This window comes from Drosophila erecta, unplaced genomic scaffold (assembly GCF_003286155.1).
Source record: "Drosophila erecta strain 14021-0224.00,06,07 unplaced genomic scaffold, DereRS2 tig00000021-arrow-pilon, whole genome shotgun sequence".
NCBI classification, from domain to species: domain Eukaryota; kingdom Metazoa; phylum Arthropoda; class Insecta; order Diptera; family Drosophilidae; genus Drosophila; species Drosophila erecta.
The window spans coordinates 13,199,866-13,223,337 of NW_020825198.1; the positions used below are offsets into that span (position 1 = coordinate 13,199,866).

General features: G+C 39.3%; 1 protein-coding gene across 1 annotated transcript; it reads right to left on the reverse strand.

Annotated features, from left to right (window-relative positions):
* Positions 1-16,224: 16,224 nt before the first annotated feature.
* Positions 16,225-18,474, reverse strand: LOC6545367. The gene is made up of 2 exons (XM_001972566.2): positions 17,744-18,474; positions 16,225-17,468 (listed from the first exon to the last, which is right to left on the reverse strand). The coding sequence occupies exons 1-2, from the start codon at positions 18,416-18,418 to the stop codon at positions 16,236-16,238; spliced, it is 1,908 nt and encodes a 635-aa protein (XP_001972602.1). The 5' UTR covers positions 18,419-18,474; the 3' UTR covers positions 16,225-16,235.
* Positions 18,475-23,472: the final 4,998 nt, after the last annotated feature.

The following is a 23,472-nucleotide window of genomic DNA, read 5'->3' on the forward strand; positions in this document are numbered from 1 at the left end:
TGAGCACCCGCCAATTGCAACAAATTACGGCGGCGAGAATAGGGAGCCCAAACTTGAAGTCCAAAGACATTTGGCACTTGAGCAGCTTTCAGCGGTGGCATTGTTTCAGCTGAATGTCACTTTTGCCCTGCTCCTGCCCTCTCGCTGCCACATGTTGACTGGCATTAAATTGTGTCACACACAGGCTCCCCAACTTCCACCGCCCACCGCCCAGCAGGGGTGGCATTTGGTTGGTCCTGGGGTGGCTTCTGGCTCCAGGAGTCGAGTGGTTGGGAGGTGCGCCACGCGTACCATGAAATTTGCATAAATTAAAGAGCGCAGAGTCAGCGCTGCCAACAGAAAGTAAGGGCGGGGAAAAAGAAACCGCAATAAGTTGTTTAATTTTCCGTAACGATTTTATAGCCCTCGGTTACTTGTTGCATCGCGGAGTCTTAGTCCTGATTAAAGTGCTCCCTGCGAAATGGAAAGTTGTTGCCTAAGTGGTATTGCTTTCACGGCTGCTCTTTAGCCATTCCTTTGGAATAGTGGTATATTTCTTTATCTGACCTATTCAATTTAAGTTTTCACCTTGTTTTATTTGCAATCGCTTTAACAAGTAAAAGTTTCTTCCACAAACTTAACAATTTACACAAAAAACTTTAACTGCGATTCCTTTAAACAAAATGAAGCGTGCTATGAACTGAAAAAAATCGGAATGAAATATTGGTTTTCCCAGATTTGTTTTCGGAACCAGCGTTTTTTCTAATCCAATTAAACTCTTAAAAGCAATAGATCCCAGAATTCAGTTAAGTATTGTTTATCCTGGTGAAAATATAAGGATAAAAAAGTTTTTAATTTTATTGATAGCATATACAAATGCCTATTTTTTGTTCAATTTTGCAGAAGAATTAATTGATTCTATCTGAACATTGTCCAAAGTCGTACAATCTACATGTGTGGATATATGTGCTATGGATATATATATCAATATTTGAAAAAATCATCACATAAAAAATATGAGGAAAAAATGCAGTAGTAAAAAAGCTCAGTCATCTCTCGAATTTAACATTCGTTAATTAAGTTATTTGATACCTATATTGCTTCATAGTTCGTCACTCAAACAGGCGGAACTTTTTACCTATAGCCTTTTAATTCCATTACTGAATAAAATTGTGCGAATGAATTTCCAAACAAATCTTTACAAACGGTGAAATGGAATATTTAAAATCACCATTATCAGATTTACGACAAATAGCGGCCAAACGCAGCAAATATTCCCCACGTGCAGCGGGGCGTATGCGTAATTTTCAATTAAAATCTAGAAAACCAACGTCCAAAATGCATTTGCGATGACAGTTTCAGTTTCGGCTCCATTCTCGTGTTTTCCTCAAATGACGGAAAACAATATTTTGAATTTGCGTGAGCGGAAAATGGCCGAGCAATAAGAGTGGAAATGAAGGCTCAAAGAGAACGACAAGGGCTTTCGCAGTGGGAAAGTGGAAAAGGCACGCATCGCAGCGTTGATAAACTGTGCATAATTTTGCATATCAAAAGCAAATGCAGCAATTAAGCCTACATGCACTAGATGCACGAGAGCGGCTTCGTACAACAATTGCTTTTGATAGATAATTGCTGCAGATGTGTGGGTGGAATGCTCGTCCCTTTCACACACACATACTCGTACACACGTATGCGCATCCTGATTTGTGCGGCACAAAAAGGCTCCACACTTCGGTAATTTTCATAAAATTAAAGCCACGTCAGACTTACGAGGGCAGGACAATGTTACGTACAAATATAATGTAATAGAAAACATATATTTCAAATATTACAATACTAAAGCAAGAATTACAAATTATATTATTAAAGGATTGTATAAAATTTACCTTCAAGATTAAGTTACCTTTTTCGACACCTTCTTCTTCCCCTTTTGTCAAAATTCGTATGCCACACCTCGCTTCAACGCTTTATTTCGTCGATTTCTGTTTATGTATGCATCACATTTTCCACGCATAAAATAATTATAATTTCGTGCGTGCTTTGATTTTGTGCCACTTGACAATTTTCCATTGAGTTTCCTGTAAATATCAAATTGCAAACGAGCGCAGAACGAGTCCCTTATTATTTAGTCCATATATACATACATACTATGTTACATATTTATGTACATATAATATAATGAATATGTTTGTCATAAACGGGAAAAGCTTCTGCTGGGGGGCATATTATCACCAATAGCAACAGTTAATAAGTGTGGGAAATCTGCGTTCTTTTTGATGAATTTGATTAAAGGCAAATGTTGCTGGGTTCAGTGAAGAAACAGACGTGTGTTTTTGTGCAGAAAGCTATCAAAAATGGGGTTCGTGGAATGTAATTTTGATGAGCGATAAAAACACCTGCTTGTGCCATTGGCACATACTTCGATTTAAGCTATCGTTCACATAAAACGACGTTTGTATGTGAAAATTATCCGTAAGCTCAATGCAACCTATTTCAGCTACTAGCTCTTAAACGTAAATTGCGACCATTTAAAGTTAATGATTTTTTGTTACCTCTGCTCCTTACAAATCCCATCTAGGCACTCGGTAATATTTCCTTTCCATAGACTGGTAATTGCCATTATTTTGTGATTTCCCTTTTTTCCCTTGAGAAAACACCATAGTTTTAATTAGTTTTGTAATTAATTGGAACAAGTTAGGCATGGGATGCTTCATTCCGTTACTTTTCCCTCATTATTAACGTGTTTTCTTAGTCCTGGATGAGGTGCACCAAGAATGCGTGAGCTTTGTTTATTTACCATGAAGTACTCGCGTAGTTGTTATTAAAAATTCATTGCCTCCGAATCCAATTAAATTTCTATTAATATGCATGCGATGTGCAAAAGAACAGCTGCTCACATGTTATGTCACCGAAATCGAGACTTTGATCTTAAACCTTTCCAAGCACCTGTGTTGATTACACAAAACGCAACTATGTGCTGACGTCACACAGCTCTTGACCTTTGGCCTGAGGCAATAGTTCGAAGGTGGAGATGGGGCATAAAATAATCATGCCGCAGCTTTTAGCCAATTTGTGGCTCATTCATTAAAACCCGCTTAGCTGGCGAAAACCAGTGGAAAAGCTGTGAAACGAGCAGAGAGTGTAGCCCACATCATGCGGGTTGTTGACATAAAAATTACGCGCATGAAAGTCAACAGGGAAAATGAGTTAAGTCAACATCATAAGCTAGCGTCATTTGCGGAATGGAAAACGCTGCGGAGGAAAACAGGAGGAAAATCTGAAAAAAAAATTGCCGCAACCAAATGAAATTAGTTGCACAAAATGCTGCCGAGGCTTTATTCCATTTATGTGGGTCCACTTAAATAGTGCCAGCTCAGAGTGAAAAGACGCCTTTTCATCTATGCAAACAATACGAAACGGCTTTCTAAATAGGTTAAATTAAGTTCATAAGTGTAAGTACCTACTTTTGTAAGGATATTCACGCTTCGCCTTTCAATTTCTGGCTGACTTCTTGTTGCTTTCGTTATGAGCCAAGTCAATTATTGACATAGAGCGGCAGGAAAACTGAAGTGCAAGTAAAGTAAACATATTGAAATGGAAGCGGTTTATTTAATCAGTTAATGAGCGTGAGTCAAACAAATAATCTAATCAGAAGACTATAAATGGTATTTTACGACACATATGTTTACATAGAAAGTTACAGCGATGAAACACTAATAAATATTTAAGTACAATAAACAAGCTTATTAAATTTTCTACAATTTCAGAAAACGAAGCTCCAGTCAGCTTTTAAATTTAAATAAAACAACCACACCGCATCCAAAACTAGTACTCGAATGACACCTGCCTTTAACAGCCACAAAAACTTAAAGAAACTTTCGATTTATTTTCAGTGTGTTTCAAATTGAAAGATAGAAATGGACAAATAAACATTTTCAAGGGGAAACAGAAAAAGCGTTGGCTTGGGATTCGGCTAAAACGCTAAGCTCTTAAGCGCACTTTTATTTATTTATATAAATCGCTTTTTATGACGGTTTGTTTGCAATGCGTGTTGAGAACAAACTCGTCCATCGTGCACAGTCATATTTATATACAGTTCTGTACATATTTTTGCTAATATTTTAAGCTGATTTCCGCATGGAATTGAACGATAACAAAACAAGATATGCGGCCACCATTATAAGCCTGATATTTTTTTGAATAACCATAAACCAGGCTTAAGGGTAAAAAGAACTAAATTGTAGCCAAACAATGAATAATATTTATGCAATGGCCACAAGGATTTAACAAAGTGATTGCAAAGATACAAAAGTATTAAAACTATAATGTGAAAAGGAATTTTAATTGCGATTTATGAATAAATATTTTGTCAGACCTTTTCATTCATTTTTGTGTAAAACTTCGAATATTGGTTTTATTCGGATTTCAGCCCAGATGACCCAGAATTAAATTGAAGCAATAATTGCGCACATAAATCAATGCTTGGCATTCAAAAATGCCAAATTTAAATATTGCACAAATATTTGGGGCCAAAAAAGCAGTCCAACTAATTGGACCACCTGCCAGTTGTCAAGTCATAAAACGGAGTAAAGCGTATATTGAATAAATATAAAATAAATAAATAAAATATGGTCGAAAAGTGAGCACAGGTGAATGTTGTCAATATATATAAGATAACCAAGCACAAAATAATCCAAAAACCATTGAAATTCTTCTCCATCTGTGTGTCGTTCCTGGCGACTGATATAAAAATATTTTATGCCTATTTTTGGCACAGTGATGGCCATCGCAGCAGCTTTCGGTTTATTCATATTTGAGCCAAATGGATGAGAAACAAATTTAGGGCCAAAAATGGTTTCCCATTTTTTTCCTTTTTGTAAACATCGCATTGATAGACACCGTTTCTGATTTGTTGATTGTGTCAATTTAAAATGGCGTAAAAAATGTTTGCTCGATTTTATTGATTGCACCATGGACCATATGTTCTATTTTGCGGTATATGGAGATGGTTTTTTTTATTTTAGTATTATTGATTCGCCACTAAGCCGAAATGAATTTACATTTCTATGTACAGACATATGCACTTGGAACAGAACAGCCACGTAAAGCCAATCAAGTGAGAACATCAAATACGTGTAGAAATATTAAATCGAATTTCTATTTAATCCTCGTCGTTTAATCTGTAGTATTGACTTGCTTAATTACTTTTTTGGTGTATTGTTGGTAATTATGTCGAGCGCAACATGCAAACCAATTAAAACTGATAATATCAACATAACCATAATTCCTGTTTAGACGCGACAATGAAAATAAAATTCATTAATTTGTTTTGTAAATCAGTTAGAGAAAATATTCAATGTTCATTAATAAATTTAAGCTTAAAATTCGCATTATTATTAAATATTTAATAGCATTAATAGTAAGCCCATAAGTTCATTGATTCGCACTAATGACCAAAAATTAGACTTTCCATTAACAATCAGCCAATTAACGATATCAATTACACGGGAATAATCCATATGTTTTATAGCAATTATGCGACTCGAATTGATTTTGAAACCGAACGTTGGATTGGCACTTCCGTTTCCGTTCTATTAACACACATTTCCGGCGCATTCATATGCAAGCATGTGTAAGTTCGAAAACCACAAAATTCGATGTTCAATAGTTTGTTTTCTTTTATATTTGTTTTTTCTCCATTTTTGTTGTCCATGCTGCCGCACTAGAAAAGGAAGAATGGAGCGAGTTTCAACTGGCGAAAAAGTCTGTGAATTAGTATGTGATATTTCGGATAGTTTGCCCTTTGGCCAAGCTAAACCGGAAACGAAAGTTGCGGCAGGGTAAAGGGGGTGGAAGTGGGAGGGCTGGATGTGGGAAGTGGGACAGTTTTGTGCTACATGACGACGGTCAAACCAATCCAACCGCAACAAAACCAAAACGCAAAAGCAAAGCGCAAACTCCAATTGCAACTAATTTCTGTTTTATGGCCCCTCGCACACACACTCGCGCACACACACACATACATGCGTGCTTTCACAAACACCCTCACGCACACACACTCGAGCACACGCACACACTCATAAAGAGAAAACTTTTGTTTGCAGCGTTTGCCGCAATGGCCGCGTGGTTGGATTTTCGATACGCTTTCAATTTCCTTGCGGGCTCAGATCACAGCAGCGAAAACCAAAATGCTCAATGAATCCGAACAAACGAACAAAAAAAGAGCCAATAACATATTCGATATCTGGTTTTGTGTGCCAAAGACTGAAGTTTGGTATTTTTGGTTCGCCATTAAAAGAAATTCAAAGCCAAAACCGGTCAAAGCGTACATAAAAAAGTGGCAATTAAATGCCTGAATGATTTGAAAGCTCCATTATTCTTCATTTCATAATATATATCACTATTATCAATTTATTCTTAAATATTCAGTGAATTCTCCAATCATACAAATAACAGAATTCGTTGCATATATGGATTGCAAAAATCATTCATTTGATTTTGATCTAGCAAAGTTTGTTCGTTCAGCTTATTTTGTTGGGATTTTAATTTAAATAAACTGCATTTGTGCCCCCTTAATTGGCATCTACCTTAAAGTTATAGTAGGTCGACATAAAACCTATGTTTTAAAGTGCCGAAGTTTTATTCCAACTCCAAGAAAAGATTTATAAGCAGTTGGCACTCAATGTCTAATTTTTGGATCCTAAACTATAGTTAATAGTTATTGCAATGATAAATGTGGCACATCATATTTCAATTGTAAAGTGTGCACCATAAAGTGTGGCAAATGAAGAACAGTAGAACATTAATTAGATAGTAAAAGAATCCATCCTTGCTCCTCGTCGCACTGCGTCAGTAAACGAGCGATTAAGTGAATGATGCAGAGCTACGGCTACACTCGGCGTATAATTAATTTTAAATGAGAACGGCACTACCACGTCCTGTCACATCCTTCCCCCCTCCCCGCTCCCCCTCGCCTCGTCCTGCAGCCCATATGGGTCTGCTTGTTGTCCTGTTTATCCCACATATCCTTAACTGTCCAACTCGGATGGGTCTGCATGAGCGTGTGCTGTGTTTGTATCTTTCCCTCTCCGCCTGTAGACGTTGACAGTTTTATAAATTCGCCATTTGTTTTATTTTACATTTCGCATTGCCATATTTATTGTTTAATTATACTGCGAGTCTTAAAATTAATCACCGCTCTTTTCAGACTGTCCTAGTAATTAACCGTATTGGTTAATCTTTCGGTGGTAGTAAAAGGTAATTATTTTGGTCAGAACATGTTAACTCATTGAAATAATTTACAAAGAATGTATAAACTGTAATAATATTCTGCACAGTTTCAGTTTTTTCAAAAGCCTCTCATTAAATTTCGATAATTTGTTTTTGAATACTATTTTTATGTTACTCATACATATTATATTATTTCATTATTATGTTTTTTATTATTATTGTAATTAAATTAAATCGTAATTTAATAGGTTGAACTACTAAGGCGGGTGATTTAAATTGTTTTTTACCAGATATATTTTGAACTGACTCAATCGAGCTTGCAGTTGTCGACAACAATGCCTTCAAAATATTTCAACAGTAGCTCGAATATTTTTCATATTTCGCATTTCGCCAGCCCTTGACCTGTTCCAAAATAAATGTGTGTGTAACGACCAAAAAGGCTTTTTGACTATTTTCGTCAGCATGTAAATATTATTTTTATACTTTGCCAAGGGAACAAGAACACACGCATACTCGTACACTCGCATGTCAAAAAAGTTTACACTGTGCAAAGAGTTGGGGGCACACAAACACGCACACTTTGGTGTTGCCTGTTTATTCAATCAACAACAGGGGACGGGATGCCACGGGAGGGGCTTGTACTCTTTTGAGGAGGGGCGGAAACTCAATGCCACAATGCAGGAGGACATGACAAACGCAAGATGACAGTTGCCATGTTGAAAAGTGTCACAGATACACACAGGCACAAGCCCACTATCTGCTGAACTCACATGCATTTTTGTTCCCCTGCCGGGTGACTGCAAAGTTTTTCCACTATTTAAATCATGACAGTTTATCTAAGCAAAAAGTACGAGTACACCCATCCCACTCCACTTTGACTTCATCTCCGACGGACGGAAGCCGCAACAGTTGCCACACCTTTTTGCAAAACAAGCAACACCACTCGTTCCGCAAATAGGGTCTATCTCCACCACCCACGGCCACATGGACCACAGGAATTTTCTCGCTGTTTTTGGCATCTTGTCAAGTTGCCGTCAGTTGGCCGCAATTTTCTTGTTTCTTTTCCATTTTGCCAGCCTGTTTCCTTTCCATTTTACCTAAAACTTTGCCATTTCCATTGCGTGAGTGGCGTCAATATAACATTTCTCTGGCTTTCTCTCTTCCACCTCATAACTAAGAAGTTCGGACCGGGAAATTTGTGAAAAGTTCCCAACATCAGCATAAAAATCCGAAATATTTAAGTGTATTAAGTTTGCCTAAGCGAAATCAAGGGAAAATGTTCATTTTCCGTTCATTTTCCGTATCAAACTGAGGAGGTCGTAAATTAACGCCCTATGTAAATGACTCCAATACAGCATAGTATAGATGGAAAACTTGCCCTTACACCTGCGACCCCATTAACCCGATAGAGTCGGAGCCCTCGTGAAAGCCAACAAAAATGGATGCGTCAACTTGGCTAATGAAATTAGCGGCTGTTGTGATTTATAGACCGCGCCCTCCAATTTCCATCACGCCAAAGCAAACTTTTAATTTATGCAACTTAATTGAAATGCCATAAAAAATCAGCCAAAACGAAAGCTAAGGAAAACGTGTAACTAAATTTATGCATCCTTCAACGTTTTATTGGGTTAGTTTGGCCAACTAGGATTTGTAGGGTAACAAAGGGTTGCTATTAGCCCGGGGAAATGGGAAATTAAGTGGTTGATTTAATTAGTTAAAAGTGATTTTAGTTCGAGTATTTCCTAGTCAAACCACAACTTATACAGCTTTGTTATGCGTAATTCTTAGGTAATAAATACCACCTATCTTGGGCATCAACTTTTCGACTATTGGCTGAATAAAACTTGGAATTTTTGCTTTGATGCGTGCTACAAACTTTCGTGCTGTGCGTCGTGTTAATGAACTTGACTATGAGGGGCGAAATCGATTAGCCAATTTGGCCTTCTGCAACTAGTTGAAGTTTCCAGCTGAATCTAGCCGCATCGTATTTCGAATTAATTAAAAACATGTCAGGAGCAGCAAGTGTAGAGTGAACGAAAAGAAACATGCCCCACATAGGTGCAAGACAAGCAAATTATATACATTAAGTATACGCATTGTGTACAAGATAATTCTGATGCCGGAAATTGCCAGGTGAGTCAACAATTCTTCTTATTTTTTCTGGCTTCCTCTGTTGAGGGGTTACCATTCACCATTTTTTTTTTCCGAACGGCCGCGTATCAAGGCAACCTTTTTGAAACGCATAACAATAACGAAAATTTGAAAGAGATAAAAGACTTGAACGTGGGCCGGAAAACGGAAATGATTATTTCAACTCCTCCGCCATCTCATCTTCCTTCGCAAATGGTCGAATTGGGCGTCGGTGGGCGGGGCCAAGAAGGCGTTGCCCATTGTTGTCATTGCGCCATTGTTCCATTACTGAATTTTGTGCCGTTGATGCTGCTGCAATTTCATTTGCCCCGGCCTGCTTTTTTCATCTTGGCCGTTATCAGTGACAAACGGCCGGGGTCAGGTCGTAAACAGAGGCGGGGTAAACAGGGGGCTCTACGGTTATTCGGGGCGGACAGGCACACAATTTACACATTTAAAATTCAAATAAAGTCATTTGCATGCAGACGAAATGAGCGGTTCGCCATCTGGACACTGTCGCAACATATGCGACGCCGTCTGACCTTTGAACTCGACCCCTCGCCTCGGTGGATTTTTGTTTTTGTACATTTGTCATCATTAGTGGACCCGACCTGGCCAAAACAAAAAATAAAACATAAAGTTAGGCCAACGAATTTGCCGGGAATGCCCCGTGCAAAGTGGCCAAATGAGCCGAAGGCCAGCACTGGCTTAACAAAGTGGATTTTCGTTTGGAGTTTGGTAAGGGAGCTCCAACGGAAAGGTGCTTTATTATTAAGCACATTTAGGAAGTGACTGAAAAATTTGAATAGGGTTTTCAAAGGTCCAAGCCTAAGTGTCTCGTACTCAACAAAAAATTAAAACATTTACACTAGTAAGATGTTAAATCTTGAAATCTTTCCCAACGAACCAAATTTTGCAACGCACCAATTTTATGTTTTCCATTTTGATTGATTTGTTACTGGCATTAAATTGGAACGAAAAATTAAGCTGTCCGCTCAATGTATTGACAGGCTTCTCAAGCAATTTCAGAGTTCGCCACTAATCCAGACAAACTCGGCTTAATTACTTACAAGCAAATTGAAACCATAAATAAATAAAATGCGTTGAAACAAAAACTTCAACGGCGGAGAAAAAAATATATGTGGGGCGGAGCTGAGCAGGAAAATCACCCTAATACCCATATTGATAACTTAAGCCAAATGATTTACGGCCTGGTCAATCAACAAGGAGCGGCGAATAAGGCCATAGTCCTCGGCTAAGTCCTATCGATTTGACTTTTGATTGATATTTGTATTGGGCTTACCGGGCTTGGGCTTTGAATGGCAACAGGCCAGGTTTGCCGACATCATGCATAAATCCTTTAAATGAAGTTAGAAAGTTGCTGCCACCAGGGCTTAAGAGTATCAATTTTAATAAATTTCCGCATGTTCCGCCATTAATTTCAGTTAATTTGCCATTTTTCATGCTTTGCCACACGACACATTCGGCACGCTACTGCCATTTGGCCAGGACCTTTGCATTCAGTACCTTGGCCCGTACATCAATGACACACGACGAAGAGGCACCGTAAATATCCTCGCAGTCAGCCAATATGTTTACACGCACAGGCAACTGGGAACCTGTGCCATGGCTTTGGCTCTTCCCTTTGGCCAGGAGATTTCCGTTTCCGGTGGCAGGCCGGCTGCTCAATGGATCATAAATTTCTCAATGCATCGTAATTCTTTGCCAGGTTGAAGCGGCTTTCCCAAAACCAGGGCAAAAGGAGCAGGGAAAGAGAGAGGGAGAGAGTGCTACAAGTTGGCCATTTGTTGGCGCTTTGGCTAATAGTTGGCAAAAGTTTTCGACTACCCATTCCGCGCCGAGATGAAGGACATCACAACGACTGGTGGAATAAATATTGAAATTGCCAGAAAAGCAAACTTTCAAGGCACTCTCTCAATATGCTACAAAGCAAAAACTTTTTCAAGACAGACGGCACTTGCGATTTTGAAGTTTCTGCGCCTGACCAGAGCTAATTTTCCCCGCCGGTTAATTATTCAAATGGATAAGTAATCTCCCATTTGGTTGGCAGTCCTTCGGAGTTATACTTTTCTGAAGATTACTGGGAAGTGGGCTCTATTCTGCATGGAGCACCAGTTTTAAGTACCTTTTTGCCGAGGATTTTACACTGATCCACCTTAGCAATTCCCAGTAAAGTTGACTTGAAACAAAGGCAGGGCCAGGCACAGAGTTCGATGTTCTGTTTTCGGTACTTAGCATTGAAGTGCTTTCCGGTGCAATTGTTCGCAAATGCGTGGAGGCTGAACTTTTTGCGGTCCTTGGCCATTGACCAGATGCTGCTCTATCGATTTTATTCCCTTTATGATGGGCGCTTACCTGCCAGGGATTATGGATGGCTCTTTGGCCGGAACTTAATGGAGATGAAACCAAATTGTATGTTGAGCCCTTTAATTGGCGGCCAGAATACCTAATTTTCAGAATACAACATTGTTTTTAAGTTGAGTATAATCATTCGATAGTAATCAGAAGCAATAAGCAGCTAAGGTGTAAGTAATGCCAAATAAATATAGATCTAGATATGCTAAATCGCACTTATTCATTTCTCGATTTTTATTATCTCTGTTGCAAAAAGCTAACATTTATGAAGCAAACAATATTGTTGAGGTGTCACAAACAACCGGCGGCGTTAACAAAAATCCAAAAAATCCAAAAATACACGAAATGAGAGATGGCCGCAAAAATTATGCGCAGGAAAATATTTTGATAGAGGCATTAAACTCAGTGCCGCAAAGATAGAGCAAAAAGTGAAATCGAAACGCCCGAGGGCATATAAAATGCACACAACTCGCACTGGAAAACACACTCGTTTATCATATGAATTATTCAATTGAAGCAAAAGCAACCGCTGCATTTGGCAGCCGAGAGAATTTTTCAGGTGGCTACTTTTTCCCTTTTTTCCACCGGCCCTCGATCTTTCGGCGGCGTGCCAAATGTGGAGACCCGATAATGACGCGGATGATGAACGCCTGCCACAGCCACATACCCATCAGAAGTGGTTTTCGCATTCAAGTGGCCTTGGCGGTGATTTAACTGCTCACCGACCGAGTGAAATGTAAATTCAACTTCGACTTGCCATGGAACCAAGGAGATCGAATCGGAAACTGGCATTGGCGAATCCATTGACCAATCCACTTTAAAAAAGGAACCGCGAGTGTAATTAATGTTGTATGAAGTAGCACAGAATCCGTTCATCGGGCTGTAAATCTAGGCTGTAAATCGCCTTGACAGATGCTCATTGAGGGTTGGTTGAAAAAAAATATATATTAAGGTTTTCGTAAGATTACCAAAATAAAATATATCATATTTCAAGTTGAATGATTTGATTCTTTATTACTCGCAGCCATTTTTGGTCAAAAGTGATTCAAATTTGCAAAATCAACGTATTATCGGCAACTTAGTTTTCAATGACCTATTCAATTAAAAAAAACTGCTCTACAATGGCTATAGTGCCATCATACCCATCAAAACGTGCCAAATTGACCGCAGCCACAATTAATTTAGCACTCTTTCTGCTCCTTTCGCACATGCGGTTTCTAATTAAGTGTTGCCGATACTCGGAAAGTGCAATTTCACACACAAGCACACACACACTAATGCTCAATGGGCAAACCAGCTCCAACGCCAGATGGCGCTAATGAACTTCCGCTGTCAAATGAAACGCTTGCCATGCAAATCGCACCATTTTCAATAATTGAAGACGCCTGCCACCGCATTGTTATTATCATTTTCATTTTGTGCTTCCGCCACTCGACTGTTTTTACTTCTCCTTGGCTCATTCGAACTTTTTGTCATTCTTTTTGTGCGGGGGAGTTCCGCACATGATTCACATCCGTTTAACGCCATTTTCTTCTCGATGGCCCCGGAAAGTAGGCAACAGTTTTTTCTTCGTTTCGCCTGTGTTGACGTTCATTTGCTTCTTCTTTCGGTTGAAGCCGGCAAATTGCTCGCATTTAAATGCAAAAATTGTCGGCACGTCTAGGTGTTCATGATGTCCCACCTGTCCCAACACCTTTGCCCCACCACCAATTTCTTACCCTCCTTTTGGCCCCCGGAAAATTTACTGCTGCGCGTGCGTTTTCATTTGCTTTTACTGTCTTCGGTCTATCTTTCATTTTGCTTTGCATTCTCTCGCTCTTTTTATTTTATTTATTTGCCCAAGATTTATGTCACATGCAGGAAGGCAGGCCTGTCGTAATATTTTCGCACGAACACACACGCACACACCTGTGGGTCACATACGCAACCGAGACGTGTTTGTGTGCGTGCGCGTTATGAATATGTATGTGTTCATTATGAAACGAGTGGATGGGGATGGGGCTGAACGGAGTTTTTACAACACCGGAAATGTTCCACAACTTTGGACTGGCATATGAATTATATTTTAATCATCCAGCGAGGTTCTGTCGGCGTTTTCACATTTGCATTGTAAAGGCTATAAAAAAGGGGGACAGAAGATCTAAGCTTTTGAGTTTATTGAACTCTGCGAATGATGACATAGTGCAGGAGAGGTAGTCAAAGAATAGGCCATTTTTTAAATAATAAATACTAGCTAACAGATATTTTAATTACGGTTCTATATTCTATAGGCGCTTTTTATACACAAATATCCAAAGCTCGCTAAAAAAAAGAAAAATTACCAAATTTCAGAAACAATTTCATTTAATGATAATTAAAATTCCACTAATAAATTAAATACGAAAGTACTCTAATGAATTGCAGGTAAGTAGTTGATATTTAATGGCAATGGCAAATGATTTTGCATATGGAAAGTGTCATAAAATTTGCCAAATGAAATGTTGAAATTGGAAAATTTACGCCAAACTGCGCTTGCAAATTGAGAATTGCCATGGGCCGGGACTCAATTGCCTTGTATCGCAGTGAAGTGAAGTGCTTTGGGCCCGGCCCCATTTGCCAGCGGGTCCTGTCACATATTCAGCGAGTTTCCCATGGCCAATTCCAGTCCGCTTGTGCTATGCGTTACGTCCGATTTAATCTGCCGTCGGAGCCCTAACAACATGGCCAACAATTAAGCCGTGCGTGCAAATGCTGTGCAAATTTCCTATTTATCGGTGCCTCTATTGCCAGCCATTGTTGCTCGATGGCGAAAAGGACTCGATGCATTTGGTCCTTTTTCAGAACCGCAGACATCCGAAAGTATAGAATCGATACCGCTCATGGGTCGCCATAGCTTTTAATTCAAAACACCAGTGTGCTAATTTGCTTTCGATGTTTCGTAGCAATAATGCCTAATTAGTAAGCCCCTACAAAGTGGCACAAATTTTGCATCTATGAGCGGGTTACTATGTGGGTCATTGGCTTTCGGATTCATCCTTAATCTCTTCCATTTCCTGATTGAAGTCAAATGGCAAGCGCAGGCGAACTTAATGAAATGCCAGCAGTAAACTAACAAGCAAACTAGAGTGGCAGAAGGCAACATGAGAGCAGGAAAAGCGCATTTAGCCAGTGAAGCAGAAGAAAAGCAAGTAAACGCTGAATGAGGCAAAGGGAAAAGCGTTCTTCTTTCAGGGTTCTTGTGCTTATGAATAGCTCACCTGTTGTATAAATTTGCCAACATATACTCGTAGGAGGGAAAATCTTAATGAATTGAGCATGTTTATCTTCCGCACGTATTTAAGACTCCCAATCTTCTTTAAAACAGTACATTTACACATAAATCTTTAGATTAAACCATTTTCCTAACCGGATAACAATATATTACCACTTGCCTTAACGGAAATTAATGCATTCCGAAATATCCTCAAGCACTATATCAATTAGTTTTATTAAGGAATTCGTCGTGACAGCAAAACCGCCATAAATCATTATGCAAAATAAATTATAACTGCCTTATTGGACCATAATGATAGCAACCGGAATTATCAAGAAGATTCGAAATATCTGGCTAATAACATTGCATTTAATTTTTCACTCACAGCCTATGAACATTTTGGCTGAGCTCCAATTTCGAAAAAAACAAATTGTAATTAGCAAGTCTTAAAACATACGCAAAAATATAAAGTTCTCTAAAAAGTTCTAGTTAATTTGCATTCTGTGTTTTGGCATTCTGGGGTAATATATCAAAACAAATGAAAAAAACTGATATAGTTTTCTGGTATGGTTATCATCAACAGCGCACTATCAAGGTTTTTTTCATTTATTTGTGTTATAATTCGGTTATAAAATGTGTGGTAGTAAAAGCCATTGTTAAACATACAAAGTTCCTACACTCTTATTACCTTTAAAACATTCCCAATCATTAGTTCCCTTCAGTTAAACCCTAACCAACTTCTCAGCAAGCTGACCTTCCTGACATCGCAAATTGCAGCTCATCGTCGTTGTTGGCCATGGCTCACTGACTTTTAAACCAATATGGAAAGAAAAATACAAATGAAAATAAAGTAACGAACTTGTAGCATGCAGTACAAACAAGTGAACAATAAAACCACTTAAAGTGCAAGCAGCAGAAAATTTCCCTCAAAACCCGAGAGCCATCCAGACACCCACATATAAAAACTAACACGCAGAACAGTGGAAGCAGGAGAAGGACTGGCAGGATACTGTGAAGTAGTTAGAGCAACAAACAGGAGTAGTCAGAGTGTCTGTCCTATATAAAAAGCAAAATAATTGGCGTGTCAGACATTTTGTTACGCCCAATTTAAGTGCTTCCTTGTTGGACACTAAAAAATGCCTTTTTTGCGAGAAGTGCGATGCTGAAGGCAATCTCCTTAAAATAAATGCTTTTCAAGTAACTGTAAGCGTAAAATATAATTTACTGTAAGCATAAAATATAATTTAACAGTATAACATTTATGTGTAAGCAAAAAATATAATTTATCTCAGAAATATTCAAATGAATAATCCTCGTATACGTCAGAGCTTATACTATCGGTTCGGGAACAAACCGATGAATCTGTACCGGGAAATCCTTCAGAATTCGTGGCGTACTCTGTGGCAGATTCTGCAGTGGAATCTTTAACGGATTCCGTTTCGGAATCACCGCCAGAACTTGTGGAGTTCGCGGAAGAACTTGCGCTGGAATCTTCAGGGGAATCTGCAGGCGAGTCTGCAGGTGAATCTGCAGGCGAATCTGCAGGCGAATCCGCAGGCGAATCTGCAGCTGAATTTGCTGGCAAATCTGCTGGGCAATCTACTGCAGTACTGTGAACAGACCCTTCGTCGCAATCCGTGAAGGAATCCGTTGTGGAGGTTGTAGAGGATTCCTGAGATGGATCATCAGAAGAATCCGAATCGGAATCAGTATTCCACTTAACAGGCTTAGCAATTCTACTGACAGACGATCTATAAGAGGTATTTTTCTTTGCCAAATCGGTCTTAGGTTGCGATTTGGTTACACCCATAACATTCATAGCAGAATCCAAATCTTCGGGAGAGTCTGTTCCTCTCGCAGCAAAGCTATCATCTCCGGCAAAGCTTCGCGTTCTAGTCTTGCTTATCTTATTGGCGCTATAATAACTCTCATCACTATTAGTTGAGTCCAAGTCTTCAGGGTAGGAATCGTCATATTTGGCTTTTATAAATATCTTAGAGTCAAAATGGGATTGCTCCTCCAAATCATCTGGGTCATTATTCGATGTCGATGGTTCGTTTATCGTCGTTTCATCACCATCATCATTTTCTTCCGAGGAGAATTTATCCGTATGTTCCATAGGTTCCACCATTATCAGTCGAGCTATAAAACTATCAGGTGAGTTTTGGATTCGCCGCAGATAGCTGACAAATACTTTAGGGGAGAAATCGAAGCCACCGTTTACATTGAGAAAGTGTACATAAGGACACTTTGGATCCCGAATCCACCTGCGATTGGCGCTTCCCAAATATTCTGATACGAAGCTGTCCATAAAATTTTCGTGCTGCCGCAGCATACCATTGTGTAGATGGTGGCATAGGAAATCCGCAAGTTCTTCTTCCAGATCTATGAGATGGTGCGTCCATTGGAGAAGAAATGCGGGTGGCATCATATGGAATCTCACCAAGCCCAAGACACGAGGAATGTACTTTTTGCGTATCTGATAGTTTGATATTAGCCAGAGCAGAGCTGAATAAAAAATCTGTATTAGATAAATACATTAGATAGATAAAATATAATACAAAGAACGGGTATTGAAGAATATGAAGGAAAATTTCACGCAATTCAAATCATTTCAAGATAAACAAATTTATTATATATAGAAAATATTAAATAATATGCTTCACAACCAAAAATTTAAATATTTTTGGCTTGTATTACGTTTTTGAATAAGTACATATTGTTTTTTAATATTTTTTAGAATTACTCAAATTGAATAGTTTGCAAATTAAAATAAAGACTCAGTACCTTTCATACCTCAATCTCGGTTTGTACAGCCAAGTAGCTCGAACTCAGCAGAGTGCACACGCAATCGACATCCAGCTTAAGGAATTGTCCATTGGACACCAGGACCAGGAAGCACTTGCTCACCCTGGACAGCATCATGTCGGCAACTTGGGTAATACCCATATCTCTCGCCTTCAAAAAGCATCTAAATGCAGTCAACTCGGAGTGGATTCTGTGGTCGTTAAGGTACTCAAAGATGCGCTTGATCAAGGGAATGCACTGCAAAAATGTCCCAACGTCTAGGAAGTCCAAGATCTTATCTCGTGGGCAATATACCTTCTTACTAGTCATCCAGGCATAGGCCAATTCAAAGAATTCATTGCTCATTGAGTCCCTGGGAAACTTGACTACGTCACCCATTTTAAGGTTGTTCACGAACCCCTTGCAGTAGAGGCGAAGTATGAACACTTGGCACTTGTAGACTGTATCGCCAACTATTACATAGGCATGGGGACCAATATTTCTTTCAAGGGCGAGATTCAGTTTCTTCAGCAGGGGAATCTTCCTGTGGAACGCAATGTGACTGAAGCGCAGGTGTGGCATATGATGCCTCCATCTATCAGACATGAACTCGTACTGAATTGACGTGTGCTCCTCTTCGCAATCCTGATCTTTTGTTGTCCCAACTGGCTCGGGTGAATCCATTATGTGGAGTAAAGTTTAATTCTAGAAAATATATAAAATCATAGAAACAATATGAAATGGTGAAATACTTGAAAGTGTTAGAAAGGGAGAACTGATGATATTTAAGGTTTAATATCTGTATTTTTTACGACAATGACAGCACAAATTGGAATTGCTTAGTGGTAAACCATTCTCGCAAATACTTATATGAATATTTTAATAATGTCATTGACATGCCATCAATATTCATAGGTGAGACTAAGGAATTCTTACAAATTAATCAAGTGCATTCAGTTGGCATATTGACAATGTCCCTACATTTATTTTCGTTCACTAAATGCTGCCGTGCGGTCGCTGCTCGATTAAATTAAAATTCATTAATTTGCCATATTAAAATGACATTAATTAAATACCAAAACGAATAACTGGTGAGTTGGTGCATTTATATGTTAATAGTCATTCGATGGGGAGTAATAAATGCAAGTCACTCGAACAACAAAACCTCGACGTAAATCACCATTCTTGCATGCTTAATTTAATCAGCAGTTCAATCGCAATCAATCTTTTATTGAAATACACAGCCCGCACATAAAGCGAAAAATACATGTATTTTCTTTTATTTTCAGTGTAATCCTTTTGCCGCGAATGGTTTTCATACAATTTTTTAAGCAGCGAAACAGTTTCTAATATTTGCCCAAACCTCGTTTAACCTCGTTCAAAAAAACAAACTAGCAGCTTGGTAAGAGCCGCTTTGCATGTCTCCGCAACATTTAGCATACACCGGCATATAATTACACACACACACACATACACGCACACACAAGCACACACACACTCGTATACGAAAACACAATATGTCGCTGCAACTCTGCGCACTTCCGCTTAAAACCTTTTACTTCCGGCTGACAGGACTCGAAAAAACGTACACAACTAGCCCGAAATAGCCAAACTTTATCCGTACATTGCATGTGCCACGCAAATGCAAATTTTATATACCCACTTGCAATCGTCTTTTTGCCAAGGCTCTTCTCGATTTAAATTTGGTTAATATTAAATGCCGTGAAAGTGTGCAACACAGATACTAAAGCCGACTGCCTCTGTTGCGGATCGTGGCATCAGTGGGGCATTATCGTCGTGTAAGTTATGGCGTCAAAAAGCAATCAATTTTTAATTTTGCGTTTAATTAAAAATGCAGCCGGGGCGCAATTAAAATTATCCCCTGCATTAAACATACGCCGTAGTCAGGAGGCACGATAAAGGCTCGATTTGGGTGTTGGCCTACTCGAAAGTTAGTCGGCGCTTAAATGACAGTAACCAAAATCTGGTTTTGTTGCAATCAATCATGGCCATGTCGGTGGGTTGATGGGTTGGTGAGTAGGTGGGCTTGTGGCTCGGTGGATTGGTGGGTCGATGTTTCATTGGTGCTCGCTCAGCATCATCGGTAATTGGAAATAGGTGGCATCGTCATCGTGATTGCGTGGTCATCGTATCCGCAGCGGCATAGACACGACCTGACACTCACAACTGATACAGCACTTTTTATATTGCGGTCAAATAATATCAGTATCACTTGTAAGTGTTAGGAAAAGACAAAAATGTATTAGGAAAGTAAGTTAACCTATCACTTCAATCATGTTTTTTACTTTAACATGATAAAAATGTAGGGCCATATTTTATTTATGTAGTAATATTCAAAATATTAATTTTTTCAATTATGATTCTGCTCAAAAAATTTGCTAAGCGCATTAGTACGAATTTAATTTTGGTCAAAGGAATTGCGAATTTCCGTTAAAAACTGCACAGTCGACACTATTTTAATGATCTCAGCTGTACATATCAACATTTATCACTCGCATACAAGCAAATGTTGCAACTGCGTCGCGGTTGCGGCCCTAAAAGTTCGCTGCGGACATGGAGCGTTCATTTCAATGGGTTTATTAGCATGCCTCAGTGGCGTATGAGTGATATTTCAATAATGAGCATTCAATAAATTGACAATAATTATCGCCGGACATCATATGACCAATTTGTGTCGCTTCCGAACAACCGACAATTGCCGCATGGTATATTCGATGAACAGTAGACATCACATATATTCAAAAGCAATTACCTTTAATACAAAAAGCGCGCACTAAAGCAATTATAATGCGGAGACTTGGAATAAATTTATTTTAATATTTTTCTGAAATTTTACAACATACACATTTGGAGTGGCAGAACATACACACTTCAGGAAATGTACAATTGAATCAGTTGAAGCAGTATCTACTGTATAAGCTTGTAAAATCGACGAGTTTTTAAACCTGATTACCCCGTCAAGATAGATTGACAAGCATTATTCAATTGATAGATAAAATCCACTGATGACAGCCGTTTGCATTTGCGTTTAGCCAGCAGATCAAAGGTGTTGACCTAGCCTTTTGTGAAATCACTTTCCATTAATTTTGTCGGCAGGGCGGCTTTGGAAAAATTTGATTATCCAATGCTGTGGGCACGTCTGCTGGCTAGAAATTACATGGACATGAAATTTAATCATTCTAATTTGTGGAATTTATGAAGTTTATTGCTCTCGCTTAATAGACACAAATGCTAACAGATTTTTTGCGCAGCAAGTGCTGGCGTTATTTCAAGTTGGCTGGCGGTAAAAAGAAAACCGTCCCATTACCCCACTTTTATGGAATGACGCAGAATTTGTAATGCTCTTTAGCCACATTCAAAATAAATATTCCTAACGCCAGTTAACAAATAAACGAAGATCTGCGTACCTTTTTAAAAATGTGTTTATCTTAAATTTTTAGCCTAGACGGTAAACTTTAAAAAGAGAGTATTTTATGCTACATTACAATGTATTTTAGTCTTTTTTTAGCTGGGAGCCAACCAACATTATTTCCTCTCCGTCGCATTTTTTGACGTTTTCCGCAGTCGTGGTTTTTCCTCTTTGACTTGCCTTAGCTTTTGTTTTCCAGCCTGGCATTATGGAGCACATGGAGCTTAGGCTGGGACCCGACTACGTGCGGAAATGTGTCTAAATTGTGTGTAAAAATTTCACCATCCCGTTTTTATTACATTTTTGCGCCCCATGGCCGCAAGTTGGGATGACACCATATGGCCTCAGCAGATAAGGCTAAGTAATTGATGGACAACGGACTAGCTATTGTAAGTGGTTCACTCAGCAGGGGCAATGGTATATTGAAAATGAATCTAGGGTTGGAGTGTTTGGAGAATTAAAATGAAAGAGCTCTTAAAGCTGTGATTATACGAATGAAAGTGGACACTTTACTGCATTGCAAGTTAGGCACGACATAAAAATAAATGTTCAAAACTCCGTATCTAAAAGCAACGTTTCCTTCGATTGCAAAAAAGTTCTATCATTTAAAACAATATAACTCCAGAACTCCGCCTTTAAAAAGTAACGAAGCATTTCCCCAAAATTGCCCCAAGACAAGATTGTTACCATGTAGTCTATAACTTTTAAACGGTTTCAAACCAAAGCCAATTATGTGCTACCTCTCCCCCACCAATATCACATAACATTTTCAATTACCATTTTGGGTGATTCGGCCAAGACCACACCCCGTCATTCCCCTCACTCGACCCCCAAAATTGGACCAAGTTTAGCTACGAAATTGAGACATGTTGTTTGAGTACATTTTGTGGTTTGGTCTCTGCCAGCAGGGCTGTGGGAATTTTCGTGTTTTGTGTATGCAATTTTAAATGCACATCGCAGCTCGGCTCAGACCAGCCCAGTTTGGTTTGTTTTGGTTCACCCGACCAATTCCCAAGACCCATGTTGCTGTAACGAGCCGCCTTTGTTTGCTAAAAACTTATCAAGGCTATGGTCAGGACTTGGCATCGGGTTGGGGAGAATCGGGTCCGAAACCCAGGGCAAACACAAAAAGCAAGTGCCTGCAATGATGATCCTGCAGTTGAATCCTGTGGTGTGGCCACCGCTCCCATTGGCCTTGTCAATTTTTATGCAGACTGTCGATTTTTGTGTGGGACGGAGTGCCTCTGGCTGAAAGTCTCTATTCCTTTGGCCATTGTCATGGGCACTGGGTCGTGTGTACTTTAAAGGTCTTGGCAGTGACTTCCACATGATTGGGCGATTCACAATCTTTTTCATATGGCCACCAATGCTGTTGTCTAAGCTGATGACTCAATTAACTGGCAAACGTGCTTTTGTAAGCTGTCAGCTGGAAAGGCTTACCCAAACTAAAGATGACCGATCACAATTAGCCCATATAATCGTTGGAATGAGCAAAAATGCTGAAAGCCCGGGATTAGGGTTTCAGTTTCTAAGAAATAAATTGGCTAGTCGATTAAAACTTAATCTCTTCTTTAAAAAAGAAGAACTCTGGCTGGTGAATTTTAATACCGAAACTTTAGCTTTCAAACTCATAGCCACACTATGTTATTTTTGCGTCAAAATGAAATATAAAAACTTTACGACTGTAAGAGACATGAATTTTGCCGCAACGCATTTTAAATATTAAAAACTTTAATCGAGGCAAGCGCTGGCATTAAATGGAACGTGCAAAATCCATGGCCAGCAAAAAGCTGTCATCGAAAGCAGGACAATAAATATGCGCTGCTCATGATTAATGATTTGCACGCACAAACGAACTAACCGAAAAAACAGCCAAAAATTCTTGGCCAACTTGAGGGCCAGGACCGAAAAAACAGGCAACAGCGACTGGGCGGGCTTTCAGTTCAGTTTGTTTGGCTTTGCGAGCAGCGTAGCGTGTATTAAGGGAATTAAAATGTTATTACATAAAACAAGGACAAGGGTCCAAACCAGCTGAAGAACGAGGAGGTGGTGTGCAAAATGCGATGGTAACGCTGTTGCCACTGATCCAGGATAACGACGTGATAATCACACTCATCACAGCCACTCAGAGCCGGCGTATGAAGGACGACAATTCCCCGACTGAAGAAACCGCCAGGTGACTTGTACATAATTCCAGCAATTTTTGCAAAGAACTTAATTTTACGCTCCTGCATTTCCCAAATGAAAAGCTGGACGTTGAACGTCGGACGGCACCCCTCGAAAACCCAAGACCCTGACAACCTTTGTC

What these genes read in the sequence shown, in the direction of transcription:
- LOC6545367 (XM_001972566.2), bottom strand. Translation starts at nt 18,418, where the DNA reads ATGGATTCACCCGAGCCAGTTGGGACAACAAAAGATCAGGATTGCGAA. An exon ending in CTGTACAAACCGAGATTGAG is followed by an intron (nt 17,469 to 17,743) that starts GTATGAAAGGTA and finishes TATCTAATACAG; the next exon opens with ATTTTTTATTCAGCTCTGCT.